At 44.8% G+C, this 21175-nt stretch overlaps 1 protein-coding gene across 1 annotated transcript; it reads left to right on the top strand.

Annotated features, from left to right (window-relative positions):
* Positions 1–11819: 11819 nt before the first annotated feature.
* On the top strand, positions 11820–21081 carry LOC106606565 (ectodysplasin-A receptor-associated adapter protein). The gene is made up of 6 exons (XM_014202857.2): positions 11820–12171; positions 17284–17342; positions 18578–18620; positions 18729–18799; positions 19218–19266; positions 19473–21081. The coding sequence occupies exons 1-6, from the start codon at positions 12114–12116 to the stop codon at positions 19859–19861; spliced, it is 669 nt and encodes a 222-aa protein (XP_014058332.1). The 5' UTR covers positions 11820–12113; the 3' UTR covers positions 19862–21081.
* The last annotated feature ends 94 nt before the right edge of the window (positions 21082–21175 follow it).

Raw genomic sequence — 21175 nt, forward strand, 5'->3', positions numbered from 1 at the left:
CGGATCTCTCTCCCCAGCATGAGGAGGGCAGGCGTGCAGGTGGTGGAGTCTTGGACAGCGGAGCGGCATGCCATGAGGACCATAGGCAGGTGCTTGTCCCAGTCACGCTGGTGTTTGGCAGAGACGATGGCCAGCTGCTGTCCGAGCGTTTTGTTGAAACGCTCCACAAGGCCATCACTTTGAGGATGGAGAGTAGTGCGGGTCTTGTGCATACCCAGCCTCTCACACATGGTGGCGAACACACAGGACTCAAAGTTCCTGCCTTGGTCGCTGTGGATGGACTCTGCAGCTCCAAACCTGCTGAACATCCCCGCTGTCAGGGCGTCAACGATGGTCTCTGCCTCCTGGTCAGGCAGAGCATAGGCCTCAGGCCATTTTGTGAAATAGTCCATGGCCGTGAGAACCCAGCGGTTTCCACTGTCTGTGGTGGGGAACGGCCCAACTACATCCACTCCCACCCTCTCCATGGGAGCCCCCACTGGGAACTGTTGGAGCTGAGCATGAGAGCGACCTGGGGGGCCCTTTCTCGCTGTGCAGTTGTCACAGCGGCGGCAAAAGTCCTCCACATCCCTCTTGTGCTGCCCCCAGTAAAAGCCCTGACGGAGGTGGCGGAGTGTTTTTGTGACCCCAAAGTGTCCAGTCCCCACCCCCCCATGAGTACTCTGGAGCACCGCCTCCCGCAATGCTTTCGGGACCACCACCTGCCACCTCTCCTCTCCCGTAGCTGACTCCTTCCATGCCTGCTGTAGCACGCCATCAGCCAGCCGCAGTCTCTCAAACTTTGACCACAACCCTTTGCTCGCGAGTGAGAGCGCTGTCACCTCTTCCCATGGTGGCCTCACCTGCACCTCTACCCACTGTAGCACTGGCTGTAGATCTGTGTCCCGTCCCTGCTGCTGCCCCCATTCAGCCAAGTCGACAGTCTACAGCTCACAGCAGACAGGCCCGCTCACCCGACACATTGTGGCACAGACCCCCTCCTCTGCACTCAGCGCTCTCTCCCGTTCCTCTCTCCGCTCACAGTGGCGGCAGCCATCTGCAGTACAGGGCCGACGGGACATGGCGTCGGCGTTGGAGTGGCGTGCCCCTGCCCTGTGCACCACTGCGAAGTCATACGGCTGAAGCTCCTCCAACCAGCGTGCCACCTGCCCCTCTGGCTCTCTGAAAGACATGAGCCACTGGAGAGCAGAGTGGTCAGTCCTTACAGTAAAGGGCAGGCCACCCAGGTAGTACTTGAAGTGTTTGATGGAAGCCACAACAGCCAGGAGCTCCCGCCGGGTGACACAGTAGCGGCGCTCATGTTTGTCAAAAGTTTTGCTGAAGTACGCCACCACTCTCTCCCCCTCTGGCCCCACCTGGGCCAGCACCCCACCCATGCCCACATTGCTCGCGTCTGTGTCCAGAATAAAGGGCAAGGTGAGGTCAGGGGGGGGCGAGCACAGGGGCCCCGATCAGTGCACGTTTGAGGGTTTTGAAGGCCTCCTCACACTCCACTGTCCAAGTGAAAGCCTTGTCCTTCGGCAGCAGGCGGTTCAGGGGACTTGGGGCAATCCCGACGCAGATGGCCTGGCAGGCCACAACCCCAGCAGACCCGGGGACCACGGCGTGTGTTTCGTTCCACCTGTAGCGACACAGCATGAATGAGTTCTGTCATATCAGCCACGCATGCAGGCTTTTCCGGCTCTGGGCTGCTCTGCCCCCCAGCTCGCACAGAGGGTCTGCCTCCCTGCACCCCACCAAAGACCCAGCTGAAGCCCCAGCCCACACCAGCTCCCTCTCCAAAGCCATCTCCAAGGCTATCTGCAATGACTCAGGATGAGCCAGCTGGGTCTGTATGCGCAGCTCCGTAGGAGAAAGCGCCTGTATGAACTGGTCCCGTGCTAGCTCGCTCTGCACGTAGGGGGGCATGTGAGCATATGCCCGCTGAGAGAGGCTCTCAATGTCATTAGCTAGCACCCGTAGAGGCTCTCCAGGCTGCCTGCGTCTATTACTCAGTTCGGAGCGCAGCAGCCCGGGCTGTACACACTGTCCATAGCGTCTCCTCAGTGCTCCCACTAAGGCACCATAATCGCGTCTGTCCTCGGGGCTAATCAATACTAGACAGGCCAGAGCATCATCCGTGAGGCATAAAGCCAACTGCAGTGCCCTATCTTCATTCGATCACCCCCTAAAATGAGCTAACAGTTCAAACTGAGCATGAAAAGCTTCCCAATCCGCCTTACCGCAATACTTTGGGATCTTAACGGATACAGACGCAGCCGGGGGCTGGGCGCCGCCATGTTTGTTTACATCCTGAGCCCCAGATTCCTCGTCCCGCCGCGTCGACGTCACCCCTTCGGTCCGCCCACCAGAATCCACGCGAAACACAGCAGACGAGGCACTCATGCCCGCTTCTGTAACGCCCTGGTTTTTGTTCTTTATTTTGGTTAGGCCAGGGTGTTACATTGGATGGGTGTTCTATGTTAATTTTTCTATTTCTTTGTTTTGGGCCGTGTGTGGCTCCCAATCAGGCACAGCTGTAGTTCGTTGTTGCTGATTGGGAGTAACACATAAGGAGCCTGTTTTTCCTTTGGGTTTTGTGGGGGATTGTTTCTGTTTCGTGTTTGCACCTGACAGTTCTGTGTGGCTGTCGGTTTTCTTGTTTTTGTATAGTGTTCACGTTGTTTAATAAATTCCTGAAGATGAACACTAACTCCGCTGTACCTTGGTCTACTCTCTCTTCCGACGGCCGTTACAGAATCCCCCACCAAAAACGGACCAAGCAGCGGAGGAAGGAGAAGCACCAGGAGAGGGGAAATATGGACTCGTGGACATGGGAGGAGATATTGGACGGTAAAGGACCATGGGCTCTAGCTGGGGAGTATCGCCGCCCGCAGTGGGAGATCGAGGCTGCGAGAGCGGAGAGGCGCTGGTATGAGGCAAGGGAGCATGACAGGCACAAGAGGCAGCCCCCCCAAAAAATGGGGGGCACACGGGGAGCGTGGCGGAACCAGGAAGGAATTCTGGGCCAACTCCCCGTGCTTACGGCAGGCAGCGTGGTACTGGTAAGGCACCGTGTTATGCTGTGAAGCGCACAGTGTCTCCAGTGCGCGTGCATAGCCCTGTGCGATTTAGGCCAGCCCTCGCAAGTGCCATGCGAGTGCAGGCATCGAGCCAGGACGGATTGTGCCAGCTCAGCGTGTCTGGTCTCCAGTGCGCCGTTTCGGTCCAGGCTATCCTGCGCCGGCTCTGCGCACTGTGTCTCCAGGGCGCTGGGAGGGCTCAGTTCGCCCAATGCCTGCGCTCCGCCCGTGCCGGGCAAAAGTGGGCATTCAGCCTGGAGTTTGGGTGGCAAGCCTACGCACCAGAACTCCAGTGCTCCCCCACAGCCCAGTTTATCCTGTGCCTCCTCCCCGGACCAGGCCTCCAGTGGGTCGCTCCAGCCTGGTTTATCCTGTGCCTCCTCCCAGGACCAGGCCTCCTGTGGGTCTCTCCAGCCTGGTCTATCCTGTGCCTCCTCCCAGGACCAGGCCTCCTGTGGGTCTCCCAGCCTGGTGAGTCCAGTGCCTGCGCCCAGAGCCTGGCCTCCTTCATGTCTCCCCAGCCTGGTGAGTCCTGGGCCAGAGCCGCCAGAGCCGCCCGCCAGTCCGGAGCCGCCAGAGCCGCCCGCCAGTCCGGAGCCGTCAGAACCGCCCGCCAGCCTGGTGAGTCCTGTGCCTGCGCCCAGGGCCAGGCCTCCTTCATGTCTCCCCAGCCTTAATAAATTCCTGAAGATGAACACTAACTCCGCTGCACCTTGGTCTACTCTCTCTTCCGACGGCCGTTACAGCTTCAGCCGCCATCACTCTAACGTCCTCCCTCAAGCGGCCTCTGGGATCTGACGCCCTGGCGATCTCCTCAGCCAGATCCTCCGACGTCCATGCACACGCACCTCCTTGGCCATAATCGTCCCCTACCTCCACCTTCACTTTTGGATTCCCTCGAAGCATTTTCAACCTCGTTCTCACCTACGTTAGCTAGCCACCGAAGTCAGCTAGCTGGCTAACTTTTATTCACGTTTTTACTTGACACCAATGTAATGACCTGACTAGATCATAAAGGAACAATTGTCCTGACAGAGGATGGAGTTAACGAATGGACGGTTTATTAACCCAACTTAACACAGGCTACTGTTTGGCCGTAGCCCACGCCAAATGAATGAAAGGTACCCTACAAACCAACCGTGACCTTCTCTTGTGAAGCCCAGACATAAGAGAGAGAACAATGGCTAAACCTGGTCTTAACTTCCAATGCTCCATCCCCCTGCCCAACCCCCCCTCCACGCCACTCCGCCAACCACCAGGCTACCTGGTATCAGAACATTCCAGGCATTCCCGTGATTGGCAGATAGCAGGTTGATTGTCATGACCCCGCAAACACTGGTGAGTACGACACAACCCACTAATAGCCTAACACATAACCCACAGCTGTCTGTGCGGGTCGCTATAATGCTACAGAGCCATTACCATGTCGATCAACACTTGAATAGAAACGTAGTTTACACCCCAAATTTTGAAGTCAACACCGTCACTACAGTCCCATTAGTTCTTTGTAGCCTCATTTGAATGTCGCGGTTGCGCACGTTTGTATGGAATGGGGTGAGTTTACGTTACCTATGTAACAATTTCAATCTCACAAACTTATAGGTATGACGCAAGATAAGATTCCAAACTATTGTATATCCACCAAGCTAGCAAGCTAAGTTTACTAGCAAACATTGAGGAGAAACAATAATACAACTATTTACTATTGTAAATCTAAAACTGAAGCCGGTTTTACTATAAAATAATATTTGCCAAAGCATGCCTGATTGACATGGCTGTAGGTAGATAGCTACTGTCTGCCTGCCTACCTAGCAGGTTTTACTTCATTTCAAACTCAAGTTTGTACTATGCTATAAACTGTCTCCAGACAGCACCACTGAATAATTTTCTACTTTGAATACACCGAAGTCCAGTCTTGGCCATGGCAGGCAGTGATTAGCCAATCTGGGCCAATATTGCCCCACCCCAGAGGCTATAATACGCACTGCCTTGCCAGAGAGTCTCACTCTTGCTTTATTCAGCCACCGCTGTTTATCGAAGCCACCATTCTTATCATCTGAAAATTCATCTTTACTTTTTTCATCCAAATTGCTCAATTTCAGATACCCTACGCCTTCAACCGAGCGACAAAGACATATTTTTTAACATTTTAGATTCCTTTGACATCTGTCTGTTTAGAAGCCTGAGTCAGCTACCTTTCTAGCCACTGATAACGGTCCTTCTAGCTAGCTAGCTAACGCGTCACGCTTGCAAGAGACAAGATTCTGAGGTAATTATTTTATAAATGCCTTCCCAATCACACTCAAACAGTGTTCTTAAGCTTTGAGTGAGGGTACCAGATGGATTCCTTCAGATTTCTGTTTTTTTAACTGTTTATTTCTCCTCAGGCCGAGGTGTCGTCACCTGCCGGGATAAAACAGTGCGTCGAGTTCATGTCGGGGAGGGACTGTCGCGGAGAGTGTGCCCAATGCCTCGGACCACGTAGAGGTAGATGTTATGGACCCCTTCTTCTGTATCCACTGCTCTGGGCTTCCTCTGCCTTCCCTCCGCCATCGAGTGGACCTGGTCTCTATCTCTCTACCACCCAGCTCCTCCCGTATAGCTCAGCGGGAACTTACGGAAGAGCGGGCAAGGTGCAGCTCTCCAATACTGGACAGAGCCTCTGCCTCCACCTCTGCCCTTCCCCAACCTGCTGGTTCTTTCGAGGATGCAGAACACCGGGAGCTGAGCAACTTCCATGCCAGCCAGTAGGATGCCTATGGAGATCCTAGCTAAGATGAAGGGGCTCAGAGTGAGGGTGACAGAGGAGGACGAAGAGATGCCGGTTGCCCCTCCGATCTCTGACAGGACCCTTACCACAAGGAGTTGTAAGGGTCCCCCACCCCCCCAGACTTCACTCTACAGAAGAATGTGCTGCTGAATGCTCCTGTCACGGTATCTAGGCTCTTCGAGCCTATTGTGGAGATCATCACACACAAGTTTGAGCAGCAACAGAAGGGCTCTGCAGCCTTCAAAGCTGTCATTCCCCACAGTCCCCGGGCCCCTTTCCCTGCCCCACGACCTCATCCCAACCTCGCCATAGCTCTGCGAGTGCTTCCCAGGCCCAGAACAGACCCACTCAGTCATCTGATGTGTCCCGCGTCGCTCCAGCAGCTGGTGTGAGAGGCTGAAACGCAATCCTTTCTGCCCTCAGCAGCAGCATGCTGCCCAGGCATTGAGGGAAGAAACCACGGCGGGCCTGAGAGCCTTCTTGGGAAGGACTTCGTGTTCTATCCTACTGTCAGAGAAATCGGCTCCACGTCTGGTAGCAACACGAAATAGCCGACAAGCTACATCCAGCAAAAGTTGCCCGGTATATGTGCACACAAGACACACACATCCCTCCAACACACGATAAGCATCCGCCACTAGTTTTTACAAGCTTCATGGCCTTAGAGAAAGATTCCATGAGCCCAAGGCCAAACATAAGGGTGGGACAGTTAGGTTTCACAGAGACACACAGTTTAATTCCAGTTATGCAGTAGCCTCTGCCTGTGACTCACCTAAACCGTCTAAATCAAAATCGTTAAACTGCACAGCAGCCTTTGCCTGTAGCCCAGTTAGATATTCCCATTCAAACAACAGCCCTGCCCTCTCTAATAGAAAGAGCTGACCTGTTCAGCAGACTGAGTGTGGAAACACGCATGCGCAGCTCCCCCTTGGGTACTGAATACAATTCAGAAGGGTTTCAGTTTGCTCAAAGTCCACAGGGGTTCGCTGGAGTCACTCCCACGACAACTTCAGCTCAAGCGGCCCTTATTCTAGAACAGGAAATAATCTACCTCCGAGGAAAAGGAGCTATTCCCCCAGTGAGGGAAGCATACAAAAATATGGGTCATTATCAGAAATATTTTCTGGTGGCATGAGACCAATCTAAGATTTGAGGGTGTTGAACAAATCATTACAAAACCTACCTTTTCGCATGTTAACACACCGCCATCTATTTAAAGCAGTGACAGGCAGATTATTTCACCATGGCTGATAACCATTACACAGCAATGTCGCCACAGTCTATCCTACTGGCAAAACCCGAGCATGCTCTCAGCTGGTATCCAGCTGGGTCCAGTAGCCTTGCGGGTTGTCATACAGATGATGCCTCCGGGCCTTGGTGCGGCTGGCTTCCGGGTTAAGCGGGCGTTGTGTCAGGAAGCAGTGCGGCTTGGTTGGGTTGTGTTTCGGAGGACGCACGGCTCTTGACCTTCGCCTCTCCCGAGTCCATACAGGAGTTGCAGCGATGGGACAGGACTGTAACTACCAGTTGGATACCACAAAATTGGGGAGAAAAAAAGGGGGTCAAATAATCAAATAAAGGATGCATAACGACAAGTTAGTGGGAAGAACATTTTTTGTATGCTGTAGCATTGAGATTTCAATTCACTGGAACTAAGGGGGCGGCAGGTAGCCTAGTGGTTAAAGCGTTGGACTTGTAACCGCAAGATCGAATCCCTGAGCTGACAAGGTAAAAATCTGTTGTTCTGGTCCTGAACAAGGCAGTTAACCCACTGTTCCTATGCCGTCATTAAAAATAAGACTTTGTTCTTAACTGACTTGCCTAGTTAAATAAAGGTTAAAACAAAGGGGCCTAGCCTGAACCATGAAAAACAGCCCCAGACCATTATTCCTCCTCCACCAAAATGTACAGTTGGCACTATGCATTTGGGCAGGTAGTGATCTCCTGGCATCTGCCAAAACCAGATCAGTCCGCTGGACTACCAGATGGTGAAATGTGATTCATCACTCCGGAGAACACATTTCCAATGTCCAATGGCGGTGAGCTTTACATCACTCCAGCTGATGCTTGGCATTGTGTATGGTGATCTCAGGCTTGTGTGTGGCTGCTCGACCATGGAAAGCCATTTCATGAAGCTCCCGATGAACAGCTCTTGTGCTGACATTGCAGGTTGGAACTCGGTAGTGAGTGTTGCAACTGAGGACAGACAATTTTTATGCGCTTCAGCACTCGGCGATCCCTGCGAGCTTGTGTGCCGTAGCACTTATCGGCTGAGCCGTTGTTGCTTCTAGATGTTTCCACTTCACAATAACAGCACTTACAGTTGACCGGGCCACTCCAAGCAGGGCAGAAATTTGAAAAACTGACTTGTTGTAAATGTTGGAATCCTATAACGGTGCCACGTTGAAAGTCACTGAGCTCTTCAGTACGGGCCATTTTACTGCCAACGTTTCTCTATGGAGATTGCATGGCTGTGTGCTCAATTTTATACACCTGTCAGCAACAGGTGTCGCTGAAATAGTCAAATCCACTAATTTGAAGGGGTGTCCCCATACTTTTGGAGATGTAGTGTACCTGAACGGGAACATCTTAAGTGACGGGTTAGCTCTGGCGGTTATAAAGACTATAGAGTGCTAGGGCTAGTTCAACAAGGTCTCTACACATACAGGTGGCATGCGTTTGCAAGCGCATAGTGAAGACCCACTGCACTGCAGTATCGGTATCATACTGAGCTTCCTTCAGAGTCTATTTGATAAAGGCCTTTCTCCTTCTACATTGAAGGTCTATTTGGCTGCTATATTGGCTTACCACTCTGATATAGATAGTATAGATGGGAAGCCACATTTTGGCCTCTCGGTTTATGAAGGGCACCTGTCGTCTGCGCCCGCCTACACGTTGTCTATTCCCCAGATGGGATTTGGTCACAGTTCTGGATGCGTTAACTAACTCTCCTTTCTGCATAGAGACACAATAGAATAAAAATTCCTCTTGTTTAAAATGGCACTACTATTAGCCCTTGCCTCCGCGAAACGGGTAGGTGACCTGGCGGTCCTTCTCCGTGCACCAGTCATGCATGGTGTTCTCGGAGGACAAGTGGAGGGCTACATTGACAACTAACCCTGCTTATTTGCCTAAGATCATTACATCTGGTTTTAAATATATGGTTATTGATCTGCCTACGTTCTCCCTCCTCCTTTCCGCTCTGAGGAAGAGGTGTGTCTTTACACCCTGTCCGTGCGCTCTCGGACAAGCAGCCTGCGCCACTCTGACCAGTTGTTTGTGTGCTTTGGTACACAAGCACAGGGTAAGGCTTTGATAGTTGAAGCTATCTCTTTGGCATACTCCTCTGCAAGGAAAGCTCCCCCCAAAGGGACTTAAAGCGCATTCTACTAGAGATGTGGCAACATCTGGACACTACTTTGGGTTGTTACATTGGACGATGTATGTGGGGCAGCTTCTTGTGCCACACCTCACACTTTTTGTCAGGTTCTATAGTCTTGACATGACTGCATCAACTGATCACACCTGCCCAGGCCCACTAGCACACATCACTTTCCCCCACATGGCCTGAAACTGCAAAAAAAATAACTCCGTAGCCCAGCACTTTCATTATTTAAATAATAAATCATTTGATTTTTCCATTGTGTTAATGATGGCGGAGTGATTAATTTACACGTTTTTTGTATACATTTCTCAAGATGAGTGATGAAAAGAGAATCGTCCAACCCGTCGGGTATCTCACTACACCCCATATGCTATGTCTTGTAATAAGCAGGCAGACGGATTAAAGGTAAATGTTCATTGTAATACTTCTGACAGCCAACTTTCTAGCTCCACTCACAACTTCCGGACTTTATAGCGTTCCCAGAAAGCATGGTTGGATTTTTGATTATTGAGTCATTATTATTTTACACTTAAGACATGACTTGGGCCGGCGTTATAATTGGAGTGCCTTAGGAGGCCTGGCCCGCCCTACCGTACCTCCTTTCCCGTCCAAATAAAATATAGAAATATAGATTTATTTGACTGAGACACGCATCGACAGAAAGACGCACCAATCTCAGATAAAGCATCTGATCGAGCGAAACAGCGCCCCTCTGTCTCAGCATGTGTAAACCATGTATTTGATGCTGTTTTGACAAAAATAGTACTATACAGATCTCTGGTTTCAGCATCATGCAAATTGGAAAGGAAAGCTCGCGATTGCACAGTGCACTGTTCGGATGCTGGCTTCCCCTAAAGTAAGTGTATGTTTTGCCACAATTATATAATTACTCATCTAAATAAAATAATAAAAAATACTTCAATTCATTGAAGCTGATGAGCTGTCTATGGTCTTTACCATTACACCCAGGAAAAATGTGAAGTATTTCCTGCCTATGGAAATCAAACGCCGGTCCAACTGATTTGTTCTGCGGCAGGACCTGGACATAACTCTGCCGTTATGATGTAGAATTTGTGATTTTTGTCTCTTGTATAGTACATTCTGTACATTATCTTTATACTGGATTAATCGTACAAATTCGTTAACTGTAATTTCGTTCGCTATGCTCCAACTTTCCCTCCATTTTGTGCCAACATCAGTTCTTTTCAAGTCTTGGTTCCAATAGTTTATATATTTTTTCTAATAGATTGTCAATTGAATATGCTCACTGCAAGGTGTTGTACATCTTACCTATCATATGAACATCATTTTCTGACTCAAGAAAGATTCCCTCAAGGTTGCGCAGATGTCTAAAATATTTCAAATCGAAGTTCGTGAATTTTAAATTGCATGTATTTGAAACTATCTACATTGGTCAGTCAAAAATTACTTTTTAACTCTGTCATTGAAATAAATGCATTTTCTGTTATCAAGTAATTTACGGTTTCTATGCCATTTTTATTTTATTTTTATTGACATTATTAAAAACAATCCACGTTAATTTGATAAGTTACTTTCCAAATGTAATAATTTACAGTTACCTGTCAAATTGCAATCAGTAATGTAACTTTTGGATTACTCAAACTCAGTAATGTAATCTGATTTATTTTATTGGATTACTTTCCCTTTGAACGGCATTAGCAGAAGACGAGAAGGATCCATCAAGCACATTTGGTGTGTCATTTATTGTGGTATGCCTTGTGGTCAGACTCGCTCAGGTGGAGCAAATTTACACTTGCGCCTTTTTTCAATGCTGAATTGAATGTGATTGAGAAAACAGAAAGGTGTCATAATGTCTTTTTTCGCAAACCTTATTTCTGATTTTTAAAAGTAATCAAATAAGTAACTAACTATTTTTTCAAAAATATCTGTAATCTGATGACAATATTACAGCTGGTAATGTACCTGATTACAGTTTTTAGTAATCAATTTACATGTACATGCTTGCATGTAATCAGTTTCTCCCCAACAGAACACTCTAAATCTTAATAAATGCCTAGGCATAAAAGTATGTGTTGTATTGAATTTCTAAGAGAAGCTGTGTTTTGTCCAGATTGTGCAGGACATACCCATACAGTACAGCAGATGGCAGCAACTTTACATTTGAATCCTCATGTTTCCTACTGTTCAATGTTCACAATCAGTGGAGAAAAGATCTGAATTTGGCTGCCTGTGTAAATGCAGCCCAAAAAGTGCGGCTGCGTTAAAAAAAAAGTAGGCCTATGCTTTAATTGGGACCACTGTTTAACTGGAGCCATTGCACAGCCTGATAACTGTTTTTAGGCTATTTTCCACACCCGTATGGGGCATAGCATAGGTCTGTTTCCTTGGCTATATAGCGTAAAATAGCATCCTATAGTATAGACTAAGAAAAGTCCCTATTGTCGGGTCATCAGACATGGCGGAAAGTGAATGGTAAATCCGCAGAAGGAGTCTGTCAGCCTCCATGTCTACCATTTGTTTATGTGTATGGGAAGTTACGTGACACTTGTGGACGGGGGAGAGGTTGTATGGTGCTTTCAAGACTGGGGAATAACCGAGAACAGGTTATGACGTCGGTGATCTTCAGGTCGGAAAGGCAGAGCTCGAGAAAGATGCCTGAGTTTCCGATTTGGAATTCCGAGTTTGATGACCATTCAAACCGTTTTGTTCCGAGTTCCCAGTTGTCTTGAAAGCACCAATAGCATTGAGGTCAGAACTTTTTTTCTCCCATTGAGAGTCATTTTACCAACTACACCTCCCGCCCCCTTAGCGCACTTTCGGGAACTCCGTTGCAGAGGTGGTTTCGCCAATTTTCGACTCAATTTCGTTATCATCCGTTGTAATTTTACTCATATGTGCAACGGACTTTTCTCTTATGTTCACATCCATTTGTGTAAAGATGACGAGCTTGAAGGCGTTTAAGGAGCCATTCGGTAAGTCGGCACTGTTATTTCAAACGTTAAATCGTATAGATAGGCTATGTCGATTATGATGCTACCTTTTTGCTAGTGGTTGTGGATGAAGGTCATCCCTTGTTGCATGTTTTTGTCTTCATCTTGTTCTTTTTGAACAACCTTCTAATTTACAAATAGATAGGCCCACTGTAATATTGAAATGTAAAAGTCCTTTTGTTTGTTAAATGTAGGCTATCTGAACTTTTTAAATAATTCGTTAAAAAAAAAGTTTTATAATTCATATCACATTGACACAATTTACATAATAGAACTTGCATTTCATTGATTCCATTTTAATGTGCTCTTCTCACAAGTGGCATTTCCCCAAACATAAAAATCCCCCCTGTATCAATGATAGTAAGGGACTTGCGCCTTACTCTTCGTGAATGTATGAGATGTGTGGGAACTGGAAAATATAGCATTTTTTCAGTGACAAAAGTGAGTAGGCTTGGCCAAGGCTTTTCCGAACTGTCCAATGTAAGCGCTGACTTAGACATAGCATAAAACTGTTATCTCCAATTTGAGACATTGGACAACCTGAGGAATCAAACTCAATGGCAAGCTAGGCTACTGTGTTTGTCAATGTTGTAAAGAATAGAACCCCACGTTTTATATGGTTGGTTTTCACTGTGATTTTTGGCTGACAGGGTCCCCTAATACAGGACTAGTAAAGGCCCAGTGCACTACTTTTGGGGAAAATGTAAACAATGTATTTTAGTGTTTACCAGCATTTAAGTGAACTTAAGGCTGATAGTTATCTGTACAAAACAGTTAATCTGATAATACTTATGGAATATACAAATACTTGCTTGATATATGTTTTCCAGTTTCTTTAAATACTTTGCAAATGCAACTTATATGTTCACTGAAATGGTCTATACATTCCTTTTCTAATTTAGTAGACACTCTTATCCAGAGCAACTTACAGTAGTGAGTGCATACATTTCCATACTGGTCATCTATGGGAATCAAACCCACAACCCTAGCATCACAAGTGCCATGCTCCACCGAATGAGCCACATCACATCGTCACAAACCACTTGATGTCTCAATGTACTCAATAACTTTATAGTGCATTGTTTTTCTTCATGGTGATGGAAAGTCTACAGGTACAAACCATGATGACCAGCCTTTGTACAACATAGTACTGTACATTTACATTAAGTGGTTTCTAAGGATGGTAAATTAATACTGAACAAAAGTGGTTGTTTTCCATGTTATAAAAAAAAAAATGATCAAGAAAATATTTACTTTGATGTGGATGTTTTGTGACTTTGCCCATAACTTTACACCTTTGTAAATGTTTGAGGACAGGGTTTTGTTCTTTGTCATTCTAATGGTATATAGAATCACAGAGAAAAGGACAGGGCAACAACTCTTAAAATTCTAACTATTGAATCCTGAAAGATACTGTTCTTAATTGTACAACTACCTTTTTTGCCAAAGCAGAGATGCAGAAAAAAATATTTGGCCGCCCTACAGACTTTTTATATAATCCGCTAATACTAGTAAAGGCCCAGTGCACTACTTTTGTGGAAAAACATTGAAAAAATAATTATATATACAATACCAGTCAAAAGTTTGGATACATCTACTCATTCAAGGGTTTTTCTTTATTTTGACTATTTTCTACATTGTAGAATAATAGCGTTGACATCAAAACTACGAAATAAAACATATGGAATCATGAGGTAACCAAAAAAGTGTTAAACAAATTAAAATATATGTTATATTTGAGATTCTTCAAAGTAGCCACCCTTTGCCTTGATGACAGCTTTGCACACTCTTGGCATTCTTTCAACCAGCTTCACCTGGAATGCTTTTCCAACAGTCTTGAAGGAGTTACCACATATGCTGAGATTCTTGGCTGCTTTTCCTTCACTCTGCGGTCCAACTCATCCCAAACCATCTCAATTAGGTTGAGGTCCGGTGATTGTGGAGGCCAGGTCATCTAATGCGGCACTCCATCACTCTCCTTGGTCGAATAGCCCTTACATAGCCTGGAGGTGTGTTGGATAATTTTCCTGTTGAAAAACAAATGATAGTTCCACTAAGCGCAAACCAGATGGGATGGCTTATCACTGCAGAATGCTGTAGTAGCCATGCTGGTTAAGTGTGCCTTGAATTCTAAAGAAATTACGACAGTGTCCATGCTTCACGGTGGGAAACAGACATGCGGATATCAACCTTTCACCTACTCCGCGTCTCACAAAGACAGGGCGCTTGGAAGCTAAAATCTCAAATTTGGACTCATCAGACCAAAGGACAGATTTCCACCGGTCTAAAGTCCATTGCTCGTGTTTCTTGGCCCAAGCAAATCTCTTCTTGTTGCTGTCTTTTAGTAGTGGTCTTTTCTGAACAGTTGATGTTGATATGTGTCTGTTACTTGAACTCTGTGAAGCATTTATTTGGGCTGCAATTTCTGAGGCTGGTAACTCTAATGAACGTATCCTCTGCAGCAGAGGTAACTCTGGGTCTTCCTTTCCTGTGGCAGTCCTAGTTTCATCATGGCGCTTGAGGGTTTTTGCGACTGCACTTGAAGAAACTTTCAAAGTTCTTGACTTTTGCTGGATTGACTGACCATGTCTTAAAGTAATGATGGACTGTTCTTTGCTTATTTGAACTGTTCTTGCCATTATAGGGACTACCTTGTCACAACACAACTGATTGGCTCAAACGCATTAAGAAGGAAAGAAATTCCACCAATTAACATTTAACAAGGCACACATGTTAATTGAAATGCATTCCAGGTGACTAGCTCATGAAACTGTTTGAGAGAAGGCCAAGAGTGTGCAAAGCTGTCATCAAGGCCAAGGGTGGCTATTTTGAAGAATCTCAAATATAAAATATATTTTGATTTGTTTAACACTTTTTTTTGTTGGTTACTACATGATTCCATATGTGCTATTTCATAGTTTTGATGTCTTCACTGTTATTCTACAATGTAGAGAATAGTAACAATAAAGAAAAACACCGGAATGAGTAGGTGTGTTCAAACTTTTAACTAGTATTTTTTATATATATATAAATTATATATATTTTTTTTAATGTATTTTTAGGAGGTGCTGCAGCACCCTCAGCACCCCTACTTCCCGCGGGCTGTGGAAAATGTATGAAAATGTGAGCTGTCCCCTTGAGCTCATACATATAAATTACATTTACTCAGTGATCTGTTTGGACAGATACCTGTTGGCTCTTGAGGATGCCTGCTCAGTTGAATGAGCAGAACAATAATACCCCAATTTTGCACAATGCTCTGATTCTTTCATAAAAATGTCTGTGCTTTTTTTAATGCTGAAACATTGTCCTCATCAGCATGCCTTGAAGAACAAGCTCTTTATTCTTTATTACTATTGCATTGTCAATCTTCATATAGCAGCCAAGGCCTGTGCAGAAGCTGAGGGCTTTAGGCCAGCAAAGTAAGCCTCCTCTCACACAACAAAATCACTGAACTTATTTGTCCTGCTGGAACTTGAGTTTTACAACACACACACACACACACACACAACCCTCAATCATTCACTGTACATAGACAAGGCAACTTTCAAAGCATTTGTCCATCTTTGCTTTAGGTATAGAAACTGCATGGATTGAGTTAGGTATTAGCACGCCATTCATCTCAAGCCATGTGTGGAAAAAAGCATGCCTTGGTCGCTGCAGAGCAAATGCAACATTGCACGGTCTAATTAAACTTTTAGAAACTCGACTTATCTTAGTAGCAAAGGCATGGGTGGTCAAAAAGGAGAAAATCTAGGTTAATCTCTATGGAATCATGGCCTGGAGGGATCTATTATGATGTGGTTTATATTTCATCTATTGAACTTCTTGCAGAGCGAGTAGGTACATGTCTCTGCATTCCCTGTGGAGCAGAAACAATGCTGAGCTGAGATGGGTTTCTGCTTACAGTTGATGAGTAGGGGACGTGGGGCCGATGGGTCTCAGCATTGCACTAATAGGGAGCAAGGTAGGATGAGATTGAGTATGCATTACCAAAGCATCTGTACACATCTATGCAACCTCAGACCTAGAAGGAGATTCTATTTCTGTGTCCATCAGCAATTACACGGTTATTACAGTGATCATCACTGCTCTGCTGTTATTGATCTTACTGAGAGTATGGCATATGGTGACTTAACTGGCATGTCCTCTCTTGTCTCACTGTCATCATCATGTAGGTAACAACAAAAACAATTGAGAAAATACTGCAATATGTCAATATGCAGAAAATACTGCAATATGTTGGATTTTGTTTGTACCCTCCACAGAAATTATCACAGTTTCTGGACTATGATTTATGACTAGCATATGTTTAAAATAATATTGTTCAATCAATGCTGGTGTGGGTGTTTTAGTATATATTTTAGTCTGGAATGACTGCAATGTAAAACTCTGACACAGTTTGCCTCCCCACAAAAAAAAAATGACATCTTGACAAAATTTCCCTTCTTGTTGGTGATATGTTCAATCAATGACACAGGCCCCTGGTGTGAAACACCTTACAACTCCATTATAGTAAAGTGTGTGTATGTTTACTCATGTCACCAATGTGCGAAACCTTGCTATTTTTTTTTCTCTTGTTTGAGGAAGTGAACCCACCCACGTATTGTCATTTGAGATCTATGTCTGACTTACACTGTAGTTTCAACTGTGTCAACAACTTCATTAATATAACCCATGTGAAATGGTCTTTGGTTAACTTGAATGTGTTTACAAACCCAAGGTTCCCATATAAGCTGAAGTGAGTGTCAGCTTCATGGAGTGTAACCTAAGAAAGGTCAGAGCAGCTCTTTATTTGGAGCTCTGAGGTCTCATACAATAGCCTCACAGTGACGCAGACTGATAGAGGCCTGCATATCCTTGTAGAGGTATGTTTTAGAGCTGAAAAGAGGGCTTTGTACGTCTGCAACTATCAGGACCCAGGACACTCAATAAGTTCAGATTTAATGTGTCCTCTTCATGCTGATATTTGCTTTGTTGAAAAACTGCATTCCATTTCCATCAGCCATCATTTTCTATAAAATCTGCAATATTGTCCTTTGTGCATTGTTCTCTTCATGTAATCTCCCTGTTACACCTGTCTTGTCTCGACAGATAGAATAATCTCTGAACCAGTGGAGGACACAGATACTAGTAGCTTCATGGCAGAAATGGTACGACCCTCTAATATCATCGGAAACAAACTAGTGTAAACAAATGTGCTATCTGAATTTAAAGGGATAATCCACCCCCAGAAATAAAAATCATGAAACACCTGTCAATTTGGTGAAGGCCTATGTTCTATCAGTGGTTAAAGTAAAAATGTACCCAATCATTTAACTTCTAAGTGGTCCGTCTGGGAAATCTGAAAATCATGTGGAAACTCGTCATAGCTACCAGTTTCTCGTCACTGGAGATGGGGGATAACACACTATCACGTTTCATAACGCTTTTAAAACAATTACCTGCCCTCCAAATCGGCCAATAGAACACATTCATCCGTTTTATATCGTCATGACAAAGTATATATTTCGCTTAGATGTGCTCAATCTAAACAGTGTACAAAATTATTCAACTCAGTTTCTCCTTTAAGTACCATCTCCCAATGTGTCGTGTGGGAAATGGCTGTTGTTGCCATAGCAACGTACTCTGCACTCACTCTGGGTAGTGACGAACTGCAAATTTAACTCGCTGAGATACACTCCTAAATTGATAGTGCAGTTTGTTTAGGTGATTTTAAAGCTAGCTAGCTACTTCACATGCTGATATTGACTTTGGTATTATTGTGTGTAGCTATATTTGCTAGCTAGCTACCTAGCTAACTTGTCAGCCAGCCCAGAGAGAGCATTGCATGGTGGGTTTTGTAGTCAACTTGAACTGCAACATTTTTCCACAATTATTTTCATGTTGCTACCAAGCTTGTTATAATTACAAAATGAAACATTTGTTCACAAAAAATATTGTTTTCACATATTAGTGTTATATAACACTCTTTTACACTGTTAATAATTGGAATTGGTGGTTTGGGGTGGATTATCCCTTTAATTGAATAGATACATTGTTTTTCTTAGCCAATAATTTTGTATAATCTATTGAGCTAACTCTTCGGCCTGTTTAGATTGAGAAGAAAATAGCCATGTAAAGTAATTGAAGCATAGTTGAGCACATTATGCTGGAATTTCTTACGCCCAGGGACTGATATAGAAGCAAGTTGCAACAAGCCACTTTTCGCTATCCAACACAGAGTATAATTTTCTCCCACAATTTACAGACGTTTTCATTGCCATCTCTTGGTCTTAAAAGATGTATATCAGCATAAATATCTGCATTGATATATAGTATTAAGATCACAATCCATCAGTGTGCCACTTCCCAGCAAAGCTGAATATGTGTGTTTTGTGTCTCTTAGTCCTTGAAGTCCAACTATCCAGTCCAAGTCACAGAACCTCAAGGTAGGTGCTCTAAGCTCAGTACATATGTTCCCACAACGGATGTGCCTTTCTGTGCACTCTGATGAGAAAGTACAACATTTACTTACACCGTCGATCTGTCATTTCCAGATACAGTGACACTGCAGCTGAGGTCCATGCCACCTGGCTACCTCACACCTCCCTCGGGCAGAATAAGACAGGTGTGTAATGGGGTCACTTGCAACGAGCTAAAGTGTATTGTTTCTTTGTCTTATGATATTAATGTGAAAATGTGGTGATGAGTCTTGACAGGATGCTCCTGTACACTGTAGCTTTTTAAATATAACTCCAAACCTCTTACCCAGCATGAGAAAATGTCATACCCTGGCTATCTGTAATGTCTGAGCCTTTGTAACGGAAACTAGCTGTCGGTGTTAAAACCACAAGACCATTTTGATGGGTGAGCGTGATCACTTTTTTTCCATAGGAAAGGTGTTGTGAGTTGGTTTAAAAGGTTGTGATTATTTTAATGGTATCAATTAGAATATTGTGAGGTATTCTGAATCATATTTGTAGTTAATTCCACTCTAGAATTACAACAACTGAATGTAATGTTTTGTTTTACCCAACCTCATACAGCCAGTAGAAGATGGTGTGGAGTGCATCTGCACAGGCTCCATCTTACAAGGTAAATGAAATTAGCATTTCTATCATGATATATACTGTATCTCTGAACAACATTACCAAGCACATGTTGTACATATTTTCTACACAGATGCATTACACTTACATATGTGTACCTAAAATGGTTGCCTAATCATTTCCATGTACCCTGTATATATTTCCACGGCTGTTGGTAATGCCATGTTCCTTGCCCCAATTCCTACCCCTTAGACTTCCCCAAGGAGCTGCAGTTCTTGAACAACCCCTGTGAGAAGTGCTGTTGCTCAGCTCCACCTCCAAAGATCAGTGACCTGATGGACGACAAGGACTTGCTGGACTTACTGCGTCTTAAACTGGACCCAAATCATTGCACTGTTAAGAACTGGAAGAACTTTGCGAGCCGTTGGGGTATGAGCTATGATGAGCTGACTCTGCTGGAGCACCGGACCCAGGGCTCAATGTGCCACAGCCCCACACAAGAGTTCCTGCTGCGCAACAACCACAAGACCGTCACTGAGCTCACCGAACTTTGCCGGGTTTACCAGCGCATTGATGTGCTGCGGCTTCTGCAAAGCTGGATGGATAACGACTGGCCCTCACGCTGGCAAAATGCTCATTAACCACTTGCCCCAACCCCTGAAAATCCTGCAGAGATTATGCATATTACTTTTTACATTTTGCTATACACTTTATTGAGTTAGCAACAGGGACTTGGACCATTTTTTTTAATCAGAAGCCCATTTATTTAACATCCAGTGGTTCCAGGATTTTGGTTGAGTTGGTGTGCAAAAGACTGGTGGATCACATTTTATGACTCCTACGGAGTTGAGGACTTAATAGGACTGATTGCCATTGTGTACTCTTTACCAATACTGTAGTTCTGAGCATCTGAACCAGCTCATTATTTTATTTTTCAAAGGTCCGGCAACCTCAGAATTGCTGTGTGTCCAATAGTGATGAACAAACGGCTCTTTATGAACAGATCCTTTTTGGTGAACGTCGGGAAACGAATCACATCGTTGAAAGAGCCGTTCATTTGGCTCCCTGATTTGCATACTGCTACTACACAAATATAACGTGTACATTCTGGTCCACATTCATTTTTGCAGTGCGTTAAAAATAACAACAACAAAAAATTGGCCGATCTAATAATTTCACCACGTAAATATTTTTTGGAACAGGCATTTCACGATCTGACATAATGGTAGCCTACCTTTTGGGCTTTACATTGGAGATTGGAAATCATGGTTCTAGGTCAATCTTTTTTTAATAATTTTGAATGAAGAGCTGTTTGGGAGCCAAATGAGCCGGCTCTTTTAAGTGAACGAAGCCAAATGAGCTGGCTCACCGAAAAGACTCAGAATGGCCATCAATAGTGTCCAAGTGTCCCACAAAAATGACCAATGGGCTAGAACATAGTAAGTGGAACTGTGCTAACCAACATGGCATATCAAGAAGGTAAAGTGGAAAAGAGAGAAGAAGATTTAAATGGTGAACTGTTAATACATTTTTACTTATTAGAACAGTGACCATAGTGATGACAGACAATAATAATCAATGTAGTATATATGGCATAGGAGACAGTGTTGCGTATTGGTCTTTATAGTCTCGTAAAAACATGAATCATCTCCAAATATTGTATTGTTTGTATTAATAGTTAATGAGTCTTGATTATTTTGGGATAGTTTGATGAAGCTGAGGTCATGTTGTCAAATGAGATATCTCACTACGGTCTGAATCCTAATTAGCAATTTTCCCTTACGTTTGATCATTTTTGTGGTTACAATACCTCTCCCCCCCACCCCAACTTGAAGCAAATAAAATATAGATTTTTTTCCTGCTTCTTGCTAATCTTATGAACTTTTCTTCATCAACATGTTTCAAAAGTCATCATTAAAAATACAGCGATGGAAAAAAATGGATTTCTGTTGGAA

The sequence above is a fragment of the Salmo salar genome, chromosome ssa01, assembly GCF_905237065.1.
Source record: "Salmo salar chromosome ssa01, Ssal_v3.1, whole genome shotgun sequence".
NCBI classification, from domain to species: Eukaryota; Metazoa; Chordata; class Actinopteri; order Salmoniformes; family Salmonidae; genus Salmo; species Salmo salar.

Coding starts and splice junctions, on each gene's coding strand:
- LOC106606565 (XM_014202857.2), top strand. CDS start 12,114: ATGTTCACATCCATTTGTGTAAAGATGACGAGCTTGAAGGCGTTTAAG. Junction 17,343..18,577: donor GTAGCTTCATGGCAGAAATG/GTACGACCCTCT, acceptor TGTGTCTCTTAG/TCCTTGAAGTCCAACTATCC. Junction 18,621..18,728: donor CCAAGTCACAGAACCTCAAG/GTAGGTGCTCTA, acceptor TGTCATTTCCAG/ATACAGTGACACTGCAGCTG.